Source organism: Cyanistes caeruleus, chromosome 2, assembly GCF_971803275.1.
Source record: "Cyanistes caeruleus chromosome 2, bCyaCae1.hap1.1, whole genome shotgun sequence".
In the NCBI taxonomy this organism is placed as follows: domain Eukaryota; kingdom Metazoa; phylum Chordata; class Aves; order Passeriformes; family Paridae; genus Cyanistes; species Cyanistes caeruleus.
In genome coordinates this window covers 16,741,755-16,764,286 of record NC_141702.1, presented here as the reverse complement: position 1 = coordinate 16,764,286, position 22,532 = coordinate 16,741,755, and the positions used below count along the sequence as shown (strand labels likewise).

The 22,532-nt window shown below is 38.7% G+C and overlaps 1 protein-coding gene across 5 annotated transcripts in view; it reads left to right on the top strand.

The window, feature by feature from the left end:
- RNF144A (ring finger protein 144A) overlaps nucleotides 1-22,532 on the top strand; it is a 62,992-nt gene that overhangs the window by 22,985 nt on the left and 17,475 nt on the right. For 4 of the 5 annotated variants that reach the window (XR_015282787.1, XR_015282786.1, XM_086875921.1 and 1 more), the window contains one exon: nucleotides 10,113-10,258. Coding sequence is in view for 3 of the 5 variants with exons in the window: in XM_086875921.1 (XP_086732047.1) it covers nucleotides 10,124-10,258 (135 nt within the window). In the remaining 2 variants the exon portion in view is untranslated. Of the gene's footprint in view, nucleotides 1-5,632; nucleotides 5,823-10,112; nucleotides 10,259-22,532 lie in introns of all 5 variants that reach the window. The other variant, XM_086875922.1, reaches the window with a different exon arrangement.

Here is a 22,532-nt window from a genome sequence, read left to right as displayed (position 1 = left end):
TTTGACATCTGTTCTGTTTGTGTAACTCGAAAGCCAAATCTATTCCATAATAATAAAGATTAAAAATCCCAAAGGTCAGAATCACAGAGTGGGTCAGGTTGGAAGGGACCACAGGGGATCATCCAGTCCAACCTCCCTGCTCCAGCAGGGTTATCCTGCAGCACATGGCACAGGTTTGTGTTCAGACAGTTACTGAATTTCTCTGGTGGGGGAGACTCCACAACCTCTCTTGGAAACCTGTTCCTGTGCATTTACCTCCATGGTGAAGAAGTTCTTCCTCATATTCGGGTGGAACCTTCTTGGCATCAGTTTCTGCCCACTGCCTCTTGTCCTTACTAAATTAATTAAATGGTAGGGAAAGTGATTTGCCACTGTAGAACTTCCAGTAGCTTGTTCTTAACATTTGGTTGTAAATGAGGAAGGAAACTGTAGTTTAGGTGCCAAAATTTAATTTTTAATCTTCATCTACTACAATTATTCATGAGTACAAGGAGAAAGCTAAATGTAAACTAGAAGTAATAGAACAGAGACCATCACCTATTGATTTTTGAGCTGTCCTCAAGTGCACAAAGTGGTGCAGAGGAAATCCCAATAGCATTTCTCTGCATGCGTTCCCAGAATCAAGAGGTCTGTAACTTACTGTATTTACCTAGACAAGGAGAGCCCTGGAGGGAGTATTTCCACCATTGTGTTGTTTCTGTGCTCTTTGTTTCTTCCTTGTTATGCTTTCAGTTACCTCTACATGTCCTCAGTACTTCAGCCTTTGGTTTTGGTATCTCTACCTGTGTGGTTGCAGAGAGTTTAGGCACGGTCTCTGCCATGTGCTGCTGCTTTCTACAGTAAACAAGGGTTATGTATGTGTGTTGTACTGCAAATGTTGTTTTTAGATGGGGAGAGAAAAAAACAGCAACAAGGCTGCAAGCATTACTGCACAACAGTAATACTACTGTGAAGGATTAGAGCTGGGGCTAATGTTGAGACTACTACATGACACCTCTGAGAATGCTGTTACAGGCTGATTCTCTGCAGAGGGAGAAGTACAGGAAAATGTATTCAGGCAGCTGATGCACTGCTCATCCCCCCACCCTCTGCTCAGCCCATGTGGTGTGATAGGTACCACCAGCTGATGTGTGTCTCTGACTAAGCTGCATGAGCTGTTCAGTTAAGCAGTAAGTTTGGGAGCAAAGAGGTTTTTTCAGGTGATCTAACCATCAGATTTTTTTTTTAATTTTAATTTTTTTGGTGCATGCAATCTTAGTGGTTCACACTGGCATAAGAACTTTCCTTTGATTGTGTTTGTTGAAGGTCTTGCAAGGCCTGTGCTAAATCACTTGACCAATTAGAGAGAAACAAAGCATCTGTCCCTAATCATGGAAAAAAAGGCATGGAGATACATAGTTGGAACATGGAATTTTGGATGTGTGAGATGAAACTTGGAAGCAAACATCACTTGATGAATTAAGGTAGTATGGTTGAGATATTAATACAGACAAAAATAGAATTAAATTTTGTAACACGTGCTTAAAGGCAAAATGCCCCTTTCCCAGAGAGGAAAGGAGCAGCCAATTGTCTAGTAGGACAGTGAGAGTGAAGAACTGGATTTTGCTACAGAAATGATGGGAAGAGGGCAGGCTGCTTCAAGCAGGAGGAAATTAGAACAACAGGAGATAAAAAGACAAAACTTCTAGGGGGATGCTGGGGAATAATCAATTGGATTTGAACTGTGCAGAAAGAGATTTGAATCCAGAGTCATCAAGTTTGTTAGGCTAGAGATTTGTTGTAAAATGTCCTAGTTGATAGTCGTATTTTTTATCATGTAAGGCATCAGATGATATGAATAATGATAAAAATATTTTGTTCTCTTATCTGTTTTTAAATTTAGGACCACTAGTGAGAAAAACAGTGAGTAGCAGCTAGTGTTGATCAGACTAGATCCTGTATGCAGGATGTACTGAGCAGGCAGTATCAGTTTTTTCAGTGTTTGAGCTGTTCAAACTTGAGCTCCACTGTTAAGAATGCAAGTGGCACCTTGGGAGGGTTTGTGGTGGGTTTTTCAATCCCATGTACTCTGTTCCTCATCTGACACTTGCAAAGCACAATGGAACTACAGCTTCCCCTAAGCATGCCTTTTGTCATAGTTGCAAGTAAAAGAACAGTTTGATTTCCTTTTGAGAAGTGTCCAAGTGTCTCAGTTAGAACTAGGGCTCCATTCCCCTTTCTCTTATTTTCAGTTTCACAATAACTTTGCATAGCTTTAAATGTGGTTTTTAGCTTTAAGCTTCTGAGGCTTTTCTCTTTCCCCTCAGAAAGAAAGGTCTTACAGAGCTCAAACTTGGTGTTATTTGGACTTTGTGTAAACATAGCTCTTACTTTTCTGAGTCACCTGTGGAGAAGGAAAACTTTCTGGTATGTCTAAGCTTCAAGCTGTTCCTTACTGATTTACTGCTAGTGTGAAGACAGCCCAGAGTGCACTAATTCATCAATTCATGTAAGCAGAGAGGATGGAAAGAATAGGAGGAAACAAGAAAGTGGGTGGAGGGGAAAAGAGTTGGGGAAGAGAAAATAAAAACATGTAAGGGATGGGAGGAAAGACATATCAAAGTGGTTGTTTCTGAGTGGGTGGTCTAAGAATTTCTGGCAAATGATAAGGTACTTCTCTAGAGAGCAGTGGAATTGTCTGTGCCATTCTTATTATTGTGGTCTTTACAAGCTAGGACATTATTTGGTCTTGAGTCACTTCTGATTGCTAGATAGTGTTGGGGTGTTTTTGCAGTTGTGCTTAGGTTACAACTGACTTTAAGATCAGTCTCTTTTAGGTTGGCTTCATCTTGCCTTACTTTAAGACCTCTTTGTGTGCAGCTGATACTCACTTCTCTAAAATATTCGGAGCCTAAACATTTTGACTGTTAATGATCTAACCTGTGGCCTCACACACTTTTGTATAGGTTTAGTTGTTGCCACAGTAATTCACAGATCATACCTTGGTGTTTGCCCCACTATTCAAAGGCAGTGGTTCACTGCAGTGAAGTTTATGGAAGTTTCTAATAAGGATCTAGTAGGTTCATGACTCTTAAAGCAAGAAAATTAGAGAGGCAGGCTTGTTCTCTCCAGACCAAAATGTGTTGTACTTGTGCCAGTTTTAGATCCAGCTGATACACGAGTTCTACAGTGTCCATGCTTTTCTCCCATATTATGTGGGAAGCAGTTCTGCCATCGAGCAGAGATGACGATGCTTTTAAAATGCATTTCATCTTGACCTTACCATTTCAAATTATCTTAAGCCTCGTGCCTCTGGCTGTTGAGAGTGCTTTGAGGTAACAGAGGATCTGGGACTCCACTACTAGCAAGTGGCGTGGTACAAGGACTTCCCAGCTTTTGTCTGAGGTCATCTGCTGCTGGTCCAATGCTTTTATAATCTCTTGGCTAGCAAACATTAATTTGACACGTGAATTCTGAGCAATGTTCTTTAATAGTTACGCACCTGTCCTTTTGTTAATGTAATCTTTTGGGAATATTGAATGTTTGGGTCATATTGCAATGGGATTCCACCTCAATCGTTATTTTACTCTGTACAACAAAGTACATTACTTCTGGGAAGAGCTGGGAGGTTGACCTATTTCAGCTATTTTCTCCAGATTTTTCCTGTCTTTCCGATGTTACCTGTTGTCTTACTTATTACACCATTTTTCTTTCTATTAAATTTCTTTTTTCTTACCTTTGACTCTTCCAGTTCTTTCCCTTCTGCCAGTTTACCTTTTCCATCTGCAGTTTCTTTCAGATGAAGATAAGTGATTTTCTTTTTTTCTTTTAAATGTTTTCACCCTTGTCTCAGGATCTGAATAGCAGCCTCACCCAGTTTATTTCAGGTTGCTGCTGTTTGGCAGTGCTACAAGAAGCCACAGTGGCACCAGTGCTGGTTGACAAACAGAGGAAAATGCAAGGTCAGGAAAGTCTTTGGCTCTGTCACATTCAGTGGCTGTATATTTTGGCATATGTGCAAGGATCTAGCTTTCTGGGGCACTTTTGCATGGTGTCTATTTGTAGTATTCTTTTGAAAGAGGACTTTTAACAATATCTTGTTTTCTGTGTCGCCATAATATCTTTTCCTCTCTACCCACCCATGTATTTGATAGGCAATATTCTCACATCCATAGGTCTAGAAACTGTCCATTGCTTTTCTGATCTTTAAAATCTTCATGGTTTGTGCAGTAATCAAACCACATTGTCTAAGGTTTTGACAGGGGTGGCAGCTGTATATAATACTCTAATTTCTCTTGAAAAGAAACAAGAAAAAAATTTAGTTAGGTATTTAGCAAAGAAATTGGTGTGGTGTTTTTTTTTTTTCTTTTTTTTTCTTTTAACAAGCCCTAACAGTGATTTGTCCCTGAAGGAATCCACTAGATTTCTTTTATACTCAATGTTACTGTTCAGATACCTTTTATCATTAACAAGACACATTCTTTCTTCTTTTTCTTGGTATTTGAATTTTTCAGTGTGATCTTTATACATGTATATATTCGTACATATGTCTATACACATATGTACATGTACATATATATTATATATATGTATGTATGTTTTATATAAGGTTTTTTTCAGTCAGGGAGGTAAAGCAGAGAAACGTAGTGGATATTCATGAGTGGACTCAAGTCCCTGGAATTTTTGTTTCAGCTCAGAGTAAGAGCTTGTTTCCCATTTGCTTTATTGTCTAGGAGACTGAAGTTGCTGACAGTGTTCTAAAGCTTATGCATGGTCTTTTGTTTCTTCTGGGCTTGGGCCCTGAAATAGCTTGAAGATGAGAACCTGGAGAGGTTGAAGTTGATGGTTAGTCTGTGTAGGGACTTAAAGGCGAGGTCTGAAAAGTTCACAATAGACAGTGTGTTGACAAGACACTTGTACTTAGTCTAAGTTGAAGTTTGTTTTTTTTTTTAAGTTTTCTACATGTTGAATTGAGTTATGCCTATAAACAGCAGCCTGTTATACTGCTGGAATAAAGAATGTGACTTTAGTGACTGGGATTGTCTGGAATTCAAGGGCTGATCCCTATCTGCCAGACTTGTGCAGTTGATTGCGGATCAGATTTTTAAGTGAGCCTGGAGACTTAGGCATTTGACAGGTTGACAGGATTTAAGAACCTAAGGAAGGTAGGCATCAAAACTCTGAAGTTAGTCATCTCTAAACATCCATGTAAATTAGTCTTGTGTTAGTGTGACTGACACGTATCACAGAGATAATTCTGCTTTACTAGGCAGTTACTTCTGTGAAGATGAAGACTTGGAGACACAGTTACTGCAATGATAGATGCCAGTAACTAACTGAGATTGATAAGTGAGACATACTAAGTCTGCCTGCCAGTTTGTGTTATTGTAAGATCTACCTGGTGGGTGGATGTAATAATTTGTTTTATAAAGTGACTTTAAAATGACCTTATCTGTAATATAGTTGTGTAATAAAAACGGGTGCCAAAACAGTTGCAAAGTATGGTTTGCCTGCAAAGGTCAATTATGTCAAGCAGGCTTCTTTCATATGATCCTTCTGAGATCTTTGGAAAAGCCTAGGAACAATAAATAATGGCATCAAGTTCCAGCTCTGACAGAGGAATAGCAAATAATGCAAGCTCTGATGTCCTTAGCCACCAGCCTGGATCATGGAGGATAGTCCCTGCTGCCATGAGGGTACAACCCACAGCTGTGGCTGCAGAAGAAGGCTCAAAGTCAAAAATATTGACTTAAAAGATGTGGCAGGCAGTGCCAGTTCCAGGGTGCAGTGGAGTAGCCTTTCTGCAGATGACTGCACTTGAGACATTTGTGAGCTTCTTCCATGTAAGTAAAAATCTGTAGGTTTTTGTATAGATTTGTATTGTTATAAATATTAGTCGTAAAAATATATAGTATAGAAACATACTTCATATATTAAATAAATACAATTGTACTGACAGATGTTTGACTTTTTATAGGAGGAAATGTAGTCTGTATTATATACCTTTTTAATCTATAAATACATATACACAGTACTAAAACTGTACTATAGCAGATGTCTGATTTCATCTAGTAGGCTGTATTACTTTAATTAGAGTTGTTTTGATAAAGAAGGACATGAAGATTGAGACCAAATTTTAAATTCCATTTAAGTCCCTTCCTTTGATTTCTAAAAGAGCTGCTTTTCATCATGTCAATAAATTCAGATTAAGTTAACTGCTTAAGGCAGATGACTTAAGTGTACCTGATAAACTATCTGTCTGGTAGGAGAGGGGACTGAGGCCCTTAATTTAGAAATTAAATTCATCCCTGACCTAAAGCTGAAAATGGGATTCTGCTGAAATCTCTATTTGGAGTCTTGCTTGGTGGAAAAGACCCACTAGCTAGTGTGCTGCATATGACTTCTATTCAACCCTATTTTCTAGTCAGTCTTCTCACATAGGCAGTCATGTATCCTAGGTGTTGATGATGCAATTGCAGTTTAAATGTACACTGTGAAATAATTGACTGGCGTGCAGTAAGAAAAATCATATTGTTTTAGGGTTTCTTGAATGGCTGGTATATAAGAAAGTTGCATTATTTCCTGCTTTCATAGAAGTCTTTGCAGTATTTATGTTTCACTGTTTTCTGCAACTCTTTGAGGCCTAAAAAAAATTGTTCTATTCTTGACTTACCAGAGATCATCAGCCACTTGTTCTCACTAGAAAATGTAGTCTGTGTTTTTTCAGTATTACCAGATATGGACCACAGTCAGCAAAAATACATAAAGGAGACTGACCTTGACTGCAGTAGAATTGGGATTCTGAACTGATGACCAACTTCTCTTTTGGTTTTCTGTGTCTCTAAGTCTGATTTGGTGTATCTGCTGTCAATATTGATGTTTGGACTGAGTTTGGCAAGCAATACAGTCTCCAGTGAACTATATATTTAGTGTGCTAAGGTCTGTTGAACTGTAGTTCTGTACCTTCACTAGCTGTATTTCTTGGGACCTCCTAGTAAATAGTCAAACCATGGGGCAGCATTTTCTACTGGCTTTTTGTGTAACTAGTGTTGTCATTCAACACAATAACACACCAAGATGCTTTTCAATATCTGGTTTCTCTAGAAACCCTTTAAGTTACCTTGTTTTTCTTGCAATTACTTAGCATTCTCCCTGAAGTACTGCACATCACTAGAAAGCATGAAAATACAATCTGAAGCCATAAGAGCCCACAGCTGTGGAACAGTAGGAGTTTAAATCTGGTTTTGACAGAAGGTGTTTTGGTTTTTTTTTTTTGCTTTTCTCTTACAAGTTTGTTGTTTGGTTTTATGCTTTATTTTTTTTAAGCTTTTTTAAGCATTGTAATGTAAACATAGAAATTTATTATTTAGTTGCAGTAGTGTGCTGGATGATCATGAAACAAGACCTAGTCCATGTCTGAAAAGCTTCATTCTCTGTTCCTTTGCAGGGGTACCCAGGAGAAATGATCTGGTGGAGTGTGGAGGCTTTTGGTACAAGCTTTTTTAGGCTAGGTGGCAAATTTCTTGGTCCTTACTTTAATGGAACCAGTGACATTGTGTTCTCCCCTTGCCCCATAATGAATGTAAAATTTCTTTATTAAAAGGTGTTTGGCAAGGAGGGGAGAGCAAATGGCTCTGCTACCATTTGAGGCCGAATTCAGATTTTGCTCAGTTATCACCATGGCTGAATTCAGCATGGATTACATGCCAGCTGTATGGGGCAGCTAGTTTCTGCTGGTCTGTTGAAAGCTAGCTTGAAAGGCATTTTACTTTGATTCATTCTTGCTTTGCAGAAGACAAAGAGAAGAAATATTTTCCAGTGAGGTGTTTTTTCAGTATAGTGGTTCTGCAAAAGTGAAATTACCGCAGTGATACCAGTAAGCCTCTGCTGAATAGCCTAGAAACTAGGCTAAGCCTTGGGGCTGAAAGCTTGATATTTTCCCTTTGTTGTCACTTATTGACCCTCACGGAATACGTATATCTAAATTTTATTTTTTTTCTGAATTGAGCCATGTCATATGCTTGGTGAGCTTTTGTCTGAATTGTCAGATTCTACATCTTAGCCATAAAATTTGCTGTGATTTTGGTCTGCCTGATGTATGCAAGTGCATCCTTAACATGAATCTGTCCTTCGTTATTCATTCCCTTGTTTTATCTACTTGCAACCATAACTATCAGATATGCAATAAACTAGGCAGGCCAAGCAAATTAGGAAAAACAAGGCAAAAAAAAAAAATAGGCAATTTAGATGTGTTTGGTCACTACTTCTCAAATACCTCATGAATTTGTAAATGTCAGATAAACCAAAGTTTGGAAGAAAAAAAAATTGGTTTTGCTAGTAATTTGTGTGAAATTAAAAAGTAGTGGTGAAGAAAAAAAGCAGTCTAGTAGCCTTAGGAATCATGGGGTTTCATTTATATCACTGTCAGACTTTCATATTGAGGTCTATGAAAAGACTGCACAGCACAAGTTGTATTTTGTGAGGTGGAGCCATTATTCATGTGCTGTTCTGTGGGGCTGTTCCATCTGTTTCCTTTGAAACCGTGTGGGAGTATTGTGTATGGGCTTTTAGAGGAAGTGCTCTAGAGCAGCCCTGGAAATGGGGTTGCTTAACCTTTATTCTCCCCCTGCTTCTCCTGGTTGACTGCACTAGAAAAAAATCTTTTGGTGGTACTTATGTACATCATAAAAAGCATCTTCTGATGAGCTTGACTGAATGGGAGGGCTGACAAAATCTTCACTTTGTTTCAGAGATGTTACGGACCTTGGTGGAGTTAAGCCCAAAATTAACTGAATGTCAAAGACTTGGATTTCAAATAAATGTTTGCGAAGCCAGCATGTGATTTCTTGGGGGACAAAAAGCACGTTTCTCTTGAGCATCTGCCTAAATCTAGTCTAGCAAGCATTAGTGTGTTGCAGTTCTGTAAGTCCTGCAAAGTTCACATATATGACTTAAAAATTAGCAGTTTCTGCGAGGGGTAGTGGAGGCAAGCGGGAAAAAATAAGAAAAAAGAAAACAAAACTGAACAAAACTGTAACCGTTATTTGAGTAGCATAACTGCAGGTGTGACGATGGTAAGGAACCACCTAATTTTGGGAATGAGGAAGGCATGATAACATGAACCTCTCAGCAGCTTGAGATGTGAATTTTCTATGCTTGGAAGGTCAATGTCACAGTGGCAAAACATTACTAGTAAATATGTTGTTAAGATTTGATATACTCCATAAGTTACCCTAGATGTTTTGGGGGAGTGTGTGGGTTTTTGTTTTGTTTTTCTTCATGAAAAATTCATAAATTAGCTTTCCTCTTTGTTGGAATACATTTCTTATGTGCGAGAGTTTCTTTCTGCTTAGTCAGTTGACAACACACCATCTGGGCCCTGAAGCCTAGGATGAAGATCCTGCACATGATCCTATCCTATCACTGTCTTGAGGGTGATATATAGGTTATTATAGCTTTTTCTTATAGCTTACTTTGTGCTCTTATTTACCCCAGTTGGTTGTTGCTACAACAAAGTTGTGCTCTCAGCATATTGAAGGGTTGGAGGAAAATTCAGACTAAAACTTGCAGTGTATTCAAAATATTTATTGTTCTTGCTAAAATTAACAGCAAACTGATTGATCTGTCGTGCTCCTGGGAACAAAAATATCTGGCTCTGTAAGTTGAAATATCATGATACTGGAAAAGGGCATAATAAATGCCTGGCTTATGGAAGACCTTTTGAGTCTTTCCTGGGTAGCTGAAGTTAAGGAATGTCATGAGTAAATTTTAATGTTGGTGAGAGAAAGCTTGTAACTAGTGATGAAAATCACAGGAATTGGAAGTGAGAGTTTTGCATTTATAATGTGTGACAAAAGCCTATGACCTAAGAGTATTCCTGCTTGCTTTCATATGTTTAGTGTATTATGTGTGGGGTTATTTTTCCTTCTTCATTCTATATGCAAGTTCTGTCAGGCAGGGGATATAAAAGGGAATGCAAGTGCACTGTTCTGTTAACTATTGCTGGTTAGTTAGGTCATGGGAAGAAAACCCAACAGGCAATAGCTGACAATATGATTCCCAATGGCAGAAATGTACTGTGTATCAATATAAGGAAATAATTGAGTGTCTTTAATTTTTGTGCTGTTCTTCAGACTGCTCTGCAATGACTACAGCAAGATACAGGCCTACCTGGGACTTGGTACTTGACCCATTAGTGTCCTGTAAGCTCTGCCTTGGTGAATACCCTGTGGAGCAGATGACAACAATAGCACAATGCCAATGCATCTTCTGTACCCTGGTGAGTTTGTGTTCTTTATTAGACATAAAAAAACAAGACATAGGTTTAACTGCAGAAACAGTGTGTTTCTGCTGGGTGGGACTCACCCTGAAGTATTGATCTTGCAATGGAAATAAATACTGTTGCTGTGTACTTGACACAAAAGCTAGGAAGTAAACCTTTGTTTTCCTGTAATAAAAAAGATGAATTATTCAGCACTTCAATATAGTGTATAGTTATCACCTTACCAAGGTTCTTCACACTTCCCCTTTTATCTATTAGTGGCTTGCATCTAGGGGTGGTTTTGGTGTCCCTTATGTATCTTATAAAAACATCTAATGAGTTGGACTTGAATGGGAGGGCTGACAAAATCTTCACTTTCTTTCAGAAATGTTAGAGACCTTGGTGGAGTCATGCCCACAATTAATTGACTATCACAGACTGTTGGGGGTGGTTTTATGATTAATTGGGTTTTTGTTGGGTGCTGAGGTGTTTGTGGTTTGTTTGGTTTTTTTTCCTGTTGAATTTTTGATTTTTTTTTTTTTTAACTTTAGAAGAGAATAGTCTCTCAGTTGAAAGGGATCACTTCAACCATGATCTGTGGTCCAGTTGCCTGGCCACTTCATGGCTCATCAAAAGCTAAGGCATGGTGTTAAAAGGCATTGTCCAAATACCTCATAAACACTGCTCTAGGAAGCCTATTCCAGTGTTTTGTCACCCTCTCTGTAAATAAATGCTTTCTTATGTCCAGTCTGAACCTTTCCTGGTGCAGCTTTGAACCTTTCTCATGTGTGTTTTCAATGGATACTAGGGAGAAGAGCTCAGCACCTCCCTTTCTATTTTCCTCACTCAAGAAGCTTTAGAGAGGTTGGCCCTTAGTTTCATTCTCAGTTTCATTCTCTCCAAACTAGACAAACCTAAGGTTCTCAGCTGCTCCTCACAGGACACTCCTTCCAGCCCTTTCACCAGCTTTGTTGTCCTCTGGAGATGCACCCAAGGACCTTGACATCCTTCTTAAATGGTGGGGCCCAGAACTCCACCCAGTTGACTGCACCAACTCTGAACACTGTGGGACAATCACCTTTTTTGAATGAGTGGAGATGCTGTTTTTGGAGATCCCAGGATGGGCTTTGCCCTGCTGGCTGCTGGGCACTGCTGACTCACACAGAGCCTGCTGTCACCCAGCACCCCCAGATCCCTTTCTGCTGGGCTGCTCCCCAGCCACTCCTCCTTCAAATTATGCTTGTGCCTGGTGTTACTCCATACCAGGTGCAGAATCTGGCAATTCAGCTTGTTAAATTTCATGCCATTAATTATTTCCCTGCTCCAATTTATCTAGATCTCTGCAAGGCATCTTGACTCTCAACAGAATCAGCAGCAGTTCCCAGTTTTGTATCATCATCAAATGTGCTGATGGTACATTTGATTCTTGGGTCCAAACAGTTGGTAAACATATTGAACACAGCTGACACTAGAGCTGAGGAACAGGGCTGGTGACTGGTAGCCAAACAATGTAGTCCCATTCACTACAGCCCTTGGAGCCCAGTTTTGCACTCAGAGCTCATTTCACAGCTGGACAGCTTGTACAGAAGGGTATTGAGAGAGAAAGAGCATCAAAAGCCTTACTAAAATCCAGGGAAACTACATGCACTGCCTAATTCTTAATTCCAGACAGGTGACTTTGCCATAGAAGGTTATTAAATTAGTTAAACAGTCTTTTCTTTTTGATCCCATGTTTACCGTGCCTAATGATTGCATTGTTCTTTAAATGCCTTTCAGTAGTACCCAGCATAGCCATGCACACACTTGTAACTAGGAAGTTATTTAATGTATTACAGGTTCTTATTTCACTGTGTCATAATTGCAGTCACATAACAGGTTTTCATTACCATATGGTTCAAATGCTTACCCAGAAGAACAAGAATTTTGTCAGTTAAATGCAAAACGCTGGAGAATGTGTGTAGTATTTGACAAAGAACATCATCATCATCATCACAGTTAATGGATATTGCTAGTTTAGGAACAGAGGAAACTACTAGTCAGTTTTCATTCCTAATACTGAATTTAAATTAAAATTTTAGTTCATTAAATTTTGCAATGGGTGCAGTTACACCAAGATGATGGTTCAAAAGAGGAAAAATTGGAGTATTATCAGTAAGAATATAACTTGATACATGATGCTCAGACCTTAATTTCCCAACAGTTTATGATATGGTGTTATAGACTCAGACATGGGATTGGGTGACTTATTAAATATGAAAATCCTTTCCGGCAAAGTTTTTTTGGTGTGTGTTTTTAATATTTAAGATCAAGACTTTTAGTTATTTTTTCTTCATGGAAATACTTTTTTTTTTATAGTAGATTTTGTAGTAGATTTCCTAGATATAGGAGGCAGCCAATGGAGCAGGTAGATCTACTGTGAAAGAAATGTTTGCTCAAGCATGCATAAACATATAAAATAATAGACTTCATGAAAAAGAGAGTAATAGGCTGTTGGTCTAACAGTTGCATGAAAACTGTTCTAGTACTTACAGCTGAATGTCATGTTTCTCCCTGGTGCTTGAATGCAGTTTTCAGTAACATTTCCATGGCTGCAGAAAGACTGGGTTACCAAATATATTTTTTCATCTTTACCTTGTGCCTTCTGATGTTTACTGCCATCCTTGATTGTCTGGTTTTTGGTTAGAATGTGATTGCTGACTCTTACTGCTGTTTTGAAAGGTACAACCAGTCACAGAGATCAGATATGTAACCTTTACCGATAACCTGTTCTTACAGCTGATGTAGTAATCTGACTGGTGACATGGAATTTGTGTTTTGAACTCTGTTCAGCTGGAATCATCAGAGAGTTTTTACTACTTGTATTTGATGGTCTTGAGTAGTTCATTCAGCTTTGTCCTGTTTACAGAAATTTTTGTGATTTGCCTCTTTTTTGCCACTTACGATCTTTAGACAGTGACATTAAAGTGCCCTAAAAACGTTATTTATCCTAAAGCTTTCCTATGAATTAACACGTAGTACTATCCTTGCTTTCCTGGATGATGGTGAGGGAAGTGTTAAGAATCAATCCAAATAAATGCAAGAGGCAATAGCTATAAATCTGTTACAGCCCAGGTCTTCATCTGAAACCCAAGGCCTTAATTTCTGCCTTTGAGTTGATAAATTCCTGAAGAAAATACTCTCAGAAGTCTGGCAAGATTGTTTGACTAACTATTGACAGTCGTTAAGGAAGAGTGTGACAGATGTATGCAGAATCCTCCACTTCAGCAATCATTTCCAGAAACACCAGGGACACTGCATATGAGTTGCGTAAATGGCCGAACAATCAAAAAGTGTCGCCTTTTGACTCAAGATTTTGCATGGAGTCTGTGTATAGCAGATCCAGTTCATCTCTGGATATTCTTGTTTGACCAATATATAGTTTTGTTCAGGCTTCTTTTTTTGTAAATGAACAGAGAACTGATGGTGTTTGCAGGAATAAGAGCAAAAAAGACAAAGGGATGTCCATGTAAGTGTGAGGACTACTTTTGCTACAGCTTTTACCACTAGCTCTGGCCCTTCTGTCTAAACCACAGCTAGCTGAGACAACATGAATATGTATTACTAGATCTTTCAAGTGTAGTACTACTGGTATGTTGGCAGCATTTGGATCAATGTACAGGTCTCTCAATCCTATATTTCTATCTGCAACTCTTGACTCTTTATAGTCACAGAAGTGCCGTAGTAAAGATACCATGAAGGATTGTCTCTTCCTGACACTTGTACAGTAGCACAGCATTTCTATTCAGAAAGATAGAATGGGGACACTGTTTCCATTTGCATTCTGGCAGAGCTGTGCATGGATTAAATAGAGCAAACTGCCACTCCTCTGCTGATAAGGCAGGCACTACAATTTCCCATAGTGTTATTTTGCCAGTTAGTACAATACTCCATTATTGTTTTTATCAGTATGATCGTTAATGCCCAGACAATGCTGTGAGCTCTCAAGTTTTGTATATCTCATCCATTAGGAATGTTATAAGAATTTATTTTCTCTGGTACCTCAAGCAAATCCATTGTTGGATTGTTTGAGGTACCAGAGGAACAAAAGTCTAAAGAATAGAAAAACAAGATACCTGCTGTTAGCTTTTTGTTTGTTTTTCTGAGTATTATCAAGGGGCAAACCAGTATATCTCTTAGAATGATGTTAACAATAGGACCAATCTTAAGTGTGCTGGTGGACAGGCACACAATTTTGGACCAAAACACTGAAATACCTTTTAATAATTTTTTTTCCCTGTTTAAATAGCACACAGTACGTAGCTAATAATTTTAAATTTTAAGGTAGTCACTTAGCAGTTGTTAGCCTCAGAAAAAGTAATTGATTTTGCATGTTTTTTTCAGAAAATTTTATACTTAGAGAAGGAAAAACAGAGTAAAGCAGAGAGCACTTTCTTTTTCTTTAATTTTTTTTGTATCATTTGCTGCACTGAATTTTTATTACCTAGCCTTTGCTTTTTTAAGGGGATTACGGGAGATAAGCAGGGAGCAATTTTATCCAAGTTGTGTCTGAAATTCTGATTATTTTGTAATCTGTGATGAAATTCACACATGTCTTAATGGACAGGATGTTTCTTTGGATGTGTTACCAAGTGTATATGTGCTGAAGTTGCAACGTAATTTTTTTTTGCTTGGAAGTCGGGCAGTTAGTTGCTTGAATGTTTTCTGGTTCAGAGTTTACATGTACATCTGTGAACATAAATACTGTATATATATGTATACACACATCGATGTGTCAGTGTGTTCCAAGTGCAGTGATGCCACTATTACTCAAGACAGGCTAAGCTCCTTTTGACCTCGCATTAGATTATTGAGTCCCCTTCAAGATGTTATGCACTACTGATCATTCTGGTACCAGCGGATTCATTGCTTACTGTTCTCAAATTTAAACCAAAAGTCTGTCACATAGGCAGTCCGAGCAAGCAAACGTCTAGAAGAAATATGAAACATGACAGAAAATTTGTCTTTGAAAAAATTTTATTTCTGCTCTATAGCCTACCTTGTTACTGATAGGAGAAACTCTAGTCAGGTACAGGAAGAGAGGGCCACCAACAGTTAGAAAAATAACAAAACTAAGGTTAAGACCTGCCTTCTGCTTCATGTTTGTGCTTTCTTTTTGGTCAGATATGGACATGTGGATCAACTTTGGTGTTTGAAACTAAGACTGCTTTGTAGATATTCATATGCTGATTCTTGTCCTTAAGTGTTTGAGCCAGCTGGTTAATCTTACCTGGACCTTTAGGTGTCCTTCTAAGTCTGTTGTGTTCTATCCCAAGGAGCTTGATAGTAGGATAGTGACAGACTTCTGTTATCACTAGCCCTTTTAAACAGGATTTCTGAATTTGCCTAATAATGACTGGTTATACAGATCTGCTTAATTCTAATTATTCTGCTATTTGAGCTTTCTTTTAGGCTGATAATCAGCAAGGCAAATATTTTCCTGCCTATAACTGGTGTCAGGCACTCCTTTGTTTTTTTTTTTTTGTTGTCATACTTGGCTGGAAACACATGGAGCTTCTTTGAGTTGAAGGACAGGAAAAAAAAGTGATTTACTTAGTGTTATCCCTCATTCCAAATGAGGCAGAGGCAGCATCAGCCTCTTCTTCCCCTAGGGCAAGGCAGACACCAGGAGCAGTGTGGATGGAAGCAGGTGGGCTTGGCTGCCTTCCTGGTCCTGTGTGGTTGGTCTCTGCTTGCCAAAAGCAGCCTACCTTAGCAGGGCAGCACTGTGCTGACACCAAGCTGTTCCTCACCTCTATCAAAGGAGCTGCCCTGCTTGCTCGGAGACAGGAGGCAGGGGGAAACCTAATGGCTTGTGAGGTTTTATAGAGTTCAAGGTCCTTAGCAGCTGCAATGTTTCCCTGTTTCCTACCACCAAAGCTCAGAGCTTGCTGCCTGAGCTCACATACCCCAGCCTTAGCTGAGAACTGCTACTAATCTTGACACGTGATGTGTCAGTAGAGGCTTCAGGGTTAGAGGTCACTGTGTGTTTGCATAGCAGTTTGCATGGCTGGCTGCGTTCTCACTTGTCTTGTAGGTGGTGGGATGACGGAACTCCTTGCTTTAGTAAGCAGGAGCCATGTAACCCTGGGCAAAAACTAAACATGATCCAGAGCCTTCAGCTCTCCTCTCCTGTGTGATGTCACTAAATGAGATTAATGTTGTCTGTCTGCATAAGGGTGTTGGGAAACCTAGCTCATTTTGGTTGCACAGAGTTTTGCATGTGAAAAGGAAAGGCCCTTTGTTTGCTGCAGGTGTATTTTCCTCCCACTCCCAATTGCTATTTCTGTTCTGAAATAGAATAAACTTTTCTCAAACATATAAGACTGATTTTTCTGTGGTGTTTTTGCCTTCTGAATATTTGATTTTCATCCCACATATGTTGACATTTAAAAATAAATTTATTTTTGTAAAGTTTACTGTATGTTTTTTACCAACAGCAGGCATAAATAGGTGAGAACAAAAATTTTATGCAAGGTAATGGAGGGGTAAAAATGCATAATGAAAAAAGTTGATGTGTGCATCCACTTGAAATATCTATTCAAAGATGAAGAGGTATCACAAGGTATTGTCCTTGTCTCATTTGGCCATTTTCTGCTGTCTACTGCTGTGATTGATTCCTCTGAAGAAAAATTGTTCTTCTATAAATTTTACAGTACACAGCCATAAATAAGTGTGTATATAAAAAAATGAGCCCACCACTTCAAAGGCTAGGCACCTGTAAGTCTGTGTTGCCTTCTCTTCCTCTTTCAAGATACTCAGTTGGAAAGAGGCACTTGTTTTTCCAGTGCTTTTAGTTGTGGATGCTTGGTCTTGCTTGTGCTTTCTCCAGCCATTGACTGCTGTGTCTCAAATGCTGTGTCCTGACCTTCCTCAAGCTGAAGTAGTCATCAGGGCTTCTCTTTCTGCATTCTTGATAATACATTTCTTCTTGCCTTACTTCATCATTTGCTGACTGATGGCCTGATGGTGCTGTTCCCTGTACTTGAACTGGCACAGTCTCATGAGGAGGATTTGGAGGCTGGACTCAGAGATGCACCTCATCCCTGATATGAACATCTTGTCTGCAAGTTGTTGGTCGCATTCGTTAAGAAGCGTGTACCAGGGGCTGCTGTGATATTTGGGTGTACTGTCAGAAGGCATTTGGACAGAGGTAGAACCAATGCAGGAAAGTCTGCTCTGCTGTCCACAGGACGAACCAACAGCCATCACTGCACTAATTAGCTACAGAAGCATTTGTAATGGGTGATGCCTGTTCCTGCCAGGATCCAGCCAGTCCTCATGCTAAGATCACCCAGCTGCTGGGAACAGAAGAACTCTTGGCAACAATAATTTTTACAGCTCAGGAAAGAGTGCTCAGATGGTTTGTCCTCAAACATGGAAGTACATGAGTTGTGTTTATCTTTCCCAGCCCTCATCCTGTTTGGCCATCATCCATGCACAAGATGATGTGATTGTATTTAGACTGACAGTGTAGTCTATAACAGGGCTACAGAACAGCTGATGGAGTCTTTAAATGTTGACAGCATGGTGGGGAAAAAGAGGCATTTACCCTTGGCAATTTCAAGCAAAAAAAATTTTTAAAATAGGCCAAGTATTGGGAAGATAGAGGCAGGAAACCTGTCAGAGGTCTTCCAAATTGCTTCCCTCTTTGGGTAAAACATGTGTCATCTGTGATGTTATCTATATCTGGTCCTGGCCAAAGTCTCTCTCTCTGTGTATCTTGTTCACAGCATAAGGCTCTAGATATTCCCCTGTTGAGGAGCTCTGGAGTGCCTTGCAGGTGCTTGTGTTGAAGTCAAGGGTTGGTATGCTGGTGTAGCAGAATTTTTGTCTCTAACAAAACAAAGGATATTAAGGATAAACATGCAAGACAGTTCTCTGTTACTGCTTTCGGATTTGAAGTACTGCATGTTAAGATACTTGATTTTTTTCTTCCTGTGATTTATTCTTAAGATGATAAATTAGTATTAATAAAAATTTGAGTTCTAATAGTGAAAATTTATTTGCAAGTAGATAATTGCTTCTGAAAAGATGTCTATAGAAGTGGAAATTATTTAAGTTCAGCATATTACCACAAACATTACACTTCTAACGTACATCTGTCTCAGATCTAGGTGGTTTGTGAAGTTGAATGCAACTTGTGCTTGCAGATTTGGTCAGTATAGCTGACAGTTCATCTAATAAAGAAAATGCATGCATATGCCTCGAACAGATCTCTGTGATTAAGTGTGCATAGATATTTTCCAGTAAGTTGCTTGTCAACTAAGTAGGATTAGGGTGGTATTAAAAAGCTAGATTGTAGATCTACTGTAGAGAGTTGGGCACACTGGAGCAGCAGTGCAAGAGTGGTTCCAAGTTGAGCCTGTTATTAAACAACAATAGATTTGAGGCAGGATTATAACTACTTTACACAAAAAACCATGTAGTAAATTTGAAAGAAGCTTAAAACCTCTCTGAGGAACCTACCATTCCTTTTTTACACGTTTCCTTGTGTGCTGTAAGTATACAATGGAAATTTCTCAGAAAGTAGTTTGCTTTTTCTATAATATACAAATTTAGGAAGGACAGGTAGAAGAAATGAAGATGTCACCCTGCATGTCAGTAACCAGCTGGAGGGTGTGGAGCTACACCTGGGAATGGATAAGGAGACCACCAAAAGCTTATGGGTCAGGATTAAAGGGAGGGCAGGGACAGGTAACTTTATGATGGGTTTGTTGCTACAAGGAGTCCAACCAGGAGGCTGTAGAAGAAGATTGGAGGGACTTTATTTATAAAGGCATATAGTGATTGGACAAGTGGGAATGGCTTCAAACTGAAAAAGAGTTGGTTTAGATACTAAGATGGAATTCTTTACTATGATGGTGGTGAGGTGCTGGCCAGGTTACCCAGAGAAGTTGTGAATGCCTCATCCCTGGAAGTGTTTAATGCCAGTTTGGATAGAGCTCTGAGCAGCCTGGTCTAGTAGGCTGACCCTACCCATAGCAAAAGTGTTGGAACCTAGACAATCTTTAAGATCTGTCCCATGCTATGATTCTGTGATTTGTTCTATTACCAGATGAACATTTCTATTGCTTTAAGAAATACGCACCAAAATACTTAAAAAGGTAGCATATGATAATTATATGTGGTTACAAGAATGTCTTTTTCAGGAATAGGGAAGGCTCTGTTGTATCATTCTTCCTTCCTTCTTCTTCAGAGAACATCCTAGATGCAGGCTGCTTGTTTTAGGGGAGTTTTTCTTCTTGGAATTGTTACGGTTTTTCTAAATGAAAATTATTTCTAGAAAATTATATTCAGGTAAAAGCTCTCTACAAGAGTGAATTTTCTATTGGTCAAAAGGAAGGGGGACTTTTATTCCAAGAGTATGAGTCTTCACCTGAGACATAGACACTCAGATTTTTTTGTAGTGAAAGAAATTCACTTATTCTCACACATGCTGTCTCCCCCTGCCCCAGTGAGTATTGCACACTCTACTGTTCTAATCTAAAGCTAAAAATAGGACATTGCATCACATTATCTGAAAGGTTTTCAGGCAGTTTGTCTATGAGTATAAATTCTACCTATTCACCAGACTTACTGCAGAATTTGCTTTGGGGAATTAGCAGAAAGAAGTAGAATAACCTTGGTATTGCACTGTCTTACGTAAGGAAAATATATCACCACCTTAGAATTGATTTTAAAGCAACGTAAAGAAAAATTCACAGTATGTGGAGCATAAAAATACTACAAAATGCTACCAAATGTAGTTGATGCTGTAGTAGTTTTGGTCATCTGTGTAGCCCCATCACATGAATTTTGAGCTTTGGCTTAGTATCCTGTTAGTATAAAAGTGACCCATAAACCAAACGGTAGATTTTTAGCTACAGGACCTGAAATAAGTGCTTCTTACTCAATATACTTTCATATTCTTCATCCAGAAGAATCTTTTTTTCCCAGAATGTAATGCCCAAAGGGATCTTTGCACGTACCTACCCTGGTGTTATTTTTAACATGGATCACAAAATACCGACCAACTTTTACTTAGTCTTCATGTGGTAGAGTGCAAGTTTATGTAATTATATATATATGTATGTGTATTTATGTATGTAAATTTTTACATGTTCATCTAGTCCTAGTTTGCAGGTGATGTAGAATTTGAGACTGGCAATTTAATCTACGTGTTAATAATTACACTATTTGAAAACATTTTCAGCTTGATCTTTAAAAAATCTCCCTTATTGAAAAAGCATGTCAGCCCTTTCTGATGTTTCTGAAGTGCAGTGTAAACTCCTAGTGATTGCCCAAAGTGCAGGGTTATCTCCAACGTTAGTATTTGTGCACAATAGCAACTGCCCTTGACTATCTTTAATATTTGTTGCTACTAAATACGTTGTAAAAAACGTAATTCCCTTTCTTCTTTAGAACTTGGTAAAAGCTAGATTTCTTCTTTCTATTTTTCCCCCTTTCAGTTTTATCAGTGCATGTGTTTTGATTTTTTAAAAATTGTTTTCCAATACCAGCATGTGATGATTCTGCATATAGTGCACACTTAATTTGGTGATGGCTGTGGCCTAGTGCCAGCACTAAAATACAAATGAAGTTTTAAGAAATAAATCAGGTGACGTAGTGATGATATACTTGGCTCTTTTGATGTGTTTTTGGCCTTTACAAATCCATGGACTGATGAAAATATTTCCCATATGATTTGGCACTTGCATCTGCAGCATTAGTTTAGTCAGAGGTCTACATTTTAACAAATTCCACCTATTAGCTGTTAAGACAATAATGCAGGATAATCTTTTTGTCTGCCTAACTCAAATCAAAGGTGTCATCTTGAAAAAACATTCCTTGTTTGCTGCAGTAGTAGCAATAACATGTTCTTAAATTACTTATAACTTTCCTAAACCATCTCCAAGTGGTTTTAAATACATGCATTTTATATTGTAAAATTACCTCAGGCACCAAGTGAACACATTTTTTCTGTCAAAGTAGATGGTAGATAAGTGTTGCCCCCCATGTAAACAGTGAGAGTTGAGATTCCTTTTTTGGAATTACGATGTGGTTTATTTGAGGTTTGATGTCGGGAGAAATAAATCAAAGCACCAGCATCAGGAGTAAGCATGATTATTCCTGGGATTCTTCTAAAAGAAGAGGAAAAGTAGAGAAATTTTGTTGTCAAAAAATTGTGCAGGTTTGTTAGAGCTAAATGCATCAGATCAAGATTATGTGTTGTGGTTTTGAAATTAGGCAAAAAATTATAATTTTGATTCCTTATGTAGGGTATGTTGATCTTTATAACATTAAACAAAAAGATATGCAGCTCTAAAGCCATGGCACATCAGTGGTCTCTGTACATATATTCCTTCTCGTGTAGCACAATCCTTGATGTATAGAGGTTAGAAGTATAGCACATCTTGCTGAGCTTTAAATACTACACTGTGCTTGGCAGCTACAGAAAGGAAGTCATTCCTTTATTAGTCATCTGTCTCTGAGGCAACAGAAAAAAGTGTTCCCAATTTATGTAGGCATCTTATATAGTAAAACTGCTGCTGAATTGGGCTCTCAGTTGATCTTTGTGAGGGAATGCCACACAAATCTTGGCCAAAGCTCCTCAAAATGGATGCGCTCCTGCCCTTTGTCGTAGGGACAGCAAATGCCCATAGGATTCACGGATTATCAGGTGACAGAAAAAGTTATGCAGACGTCAGAGAGGACAACAGCGATGGAAAGAGGGCAGAGCAGGGATGCACAAGGATTATGCATGCACAGGGAACAATACAGGAGTAGTGGTCAGGGGAGCTAACTGGTCTCTTCTGACACACATCCATTAGAGGAATAACAAAGATGTTCCTCAGCACATTAGTTTTATATGCATGAGTCTACTCTCGTGACTTTACTCCAATGTCAGGCTTTAGGTATCTAATTTCATCTCCTGTTTTCTCTGGGAAAAGTTGTGTAATACAGTTAAGTTTGAATGTTGTTTGGGGTGACCTACACTGCCACATTTTTTTGCTCATGCTATAGAGTACTTTATTGCCTTAGTGAAGGTACTTTTTTCCAGCATTGGAACAAGTTGCATTGCAAAAATTTGTCATATTTTTGTAATTGTTTTACGATGAGTTTTTCATAGTATATGATTGAATACCTAATCCTACTTTGTGTTGCTTGCATGTTGCTGCATTTCTGGTACTGTATCCAGTTTTACGCAAGTTGCACATCTTTTGTCTGCTCTCAAGAGAAACTATAGGTACCTTATGCATCACATTCTCTTGCA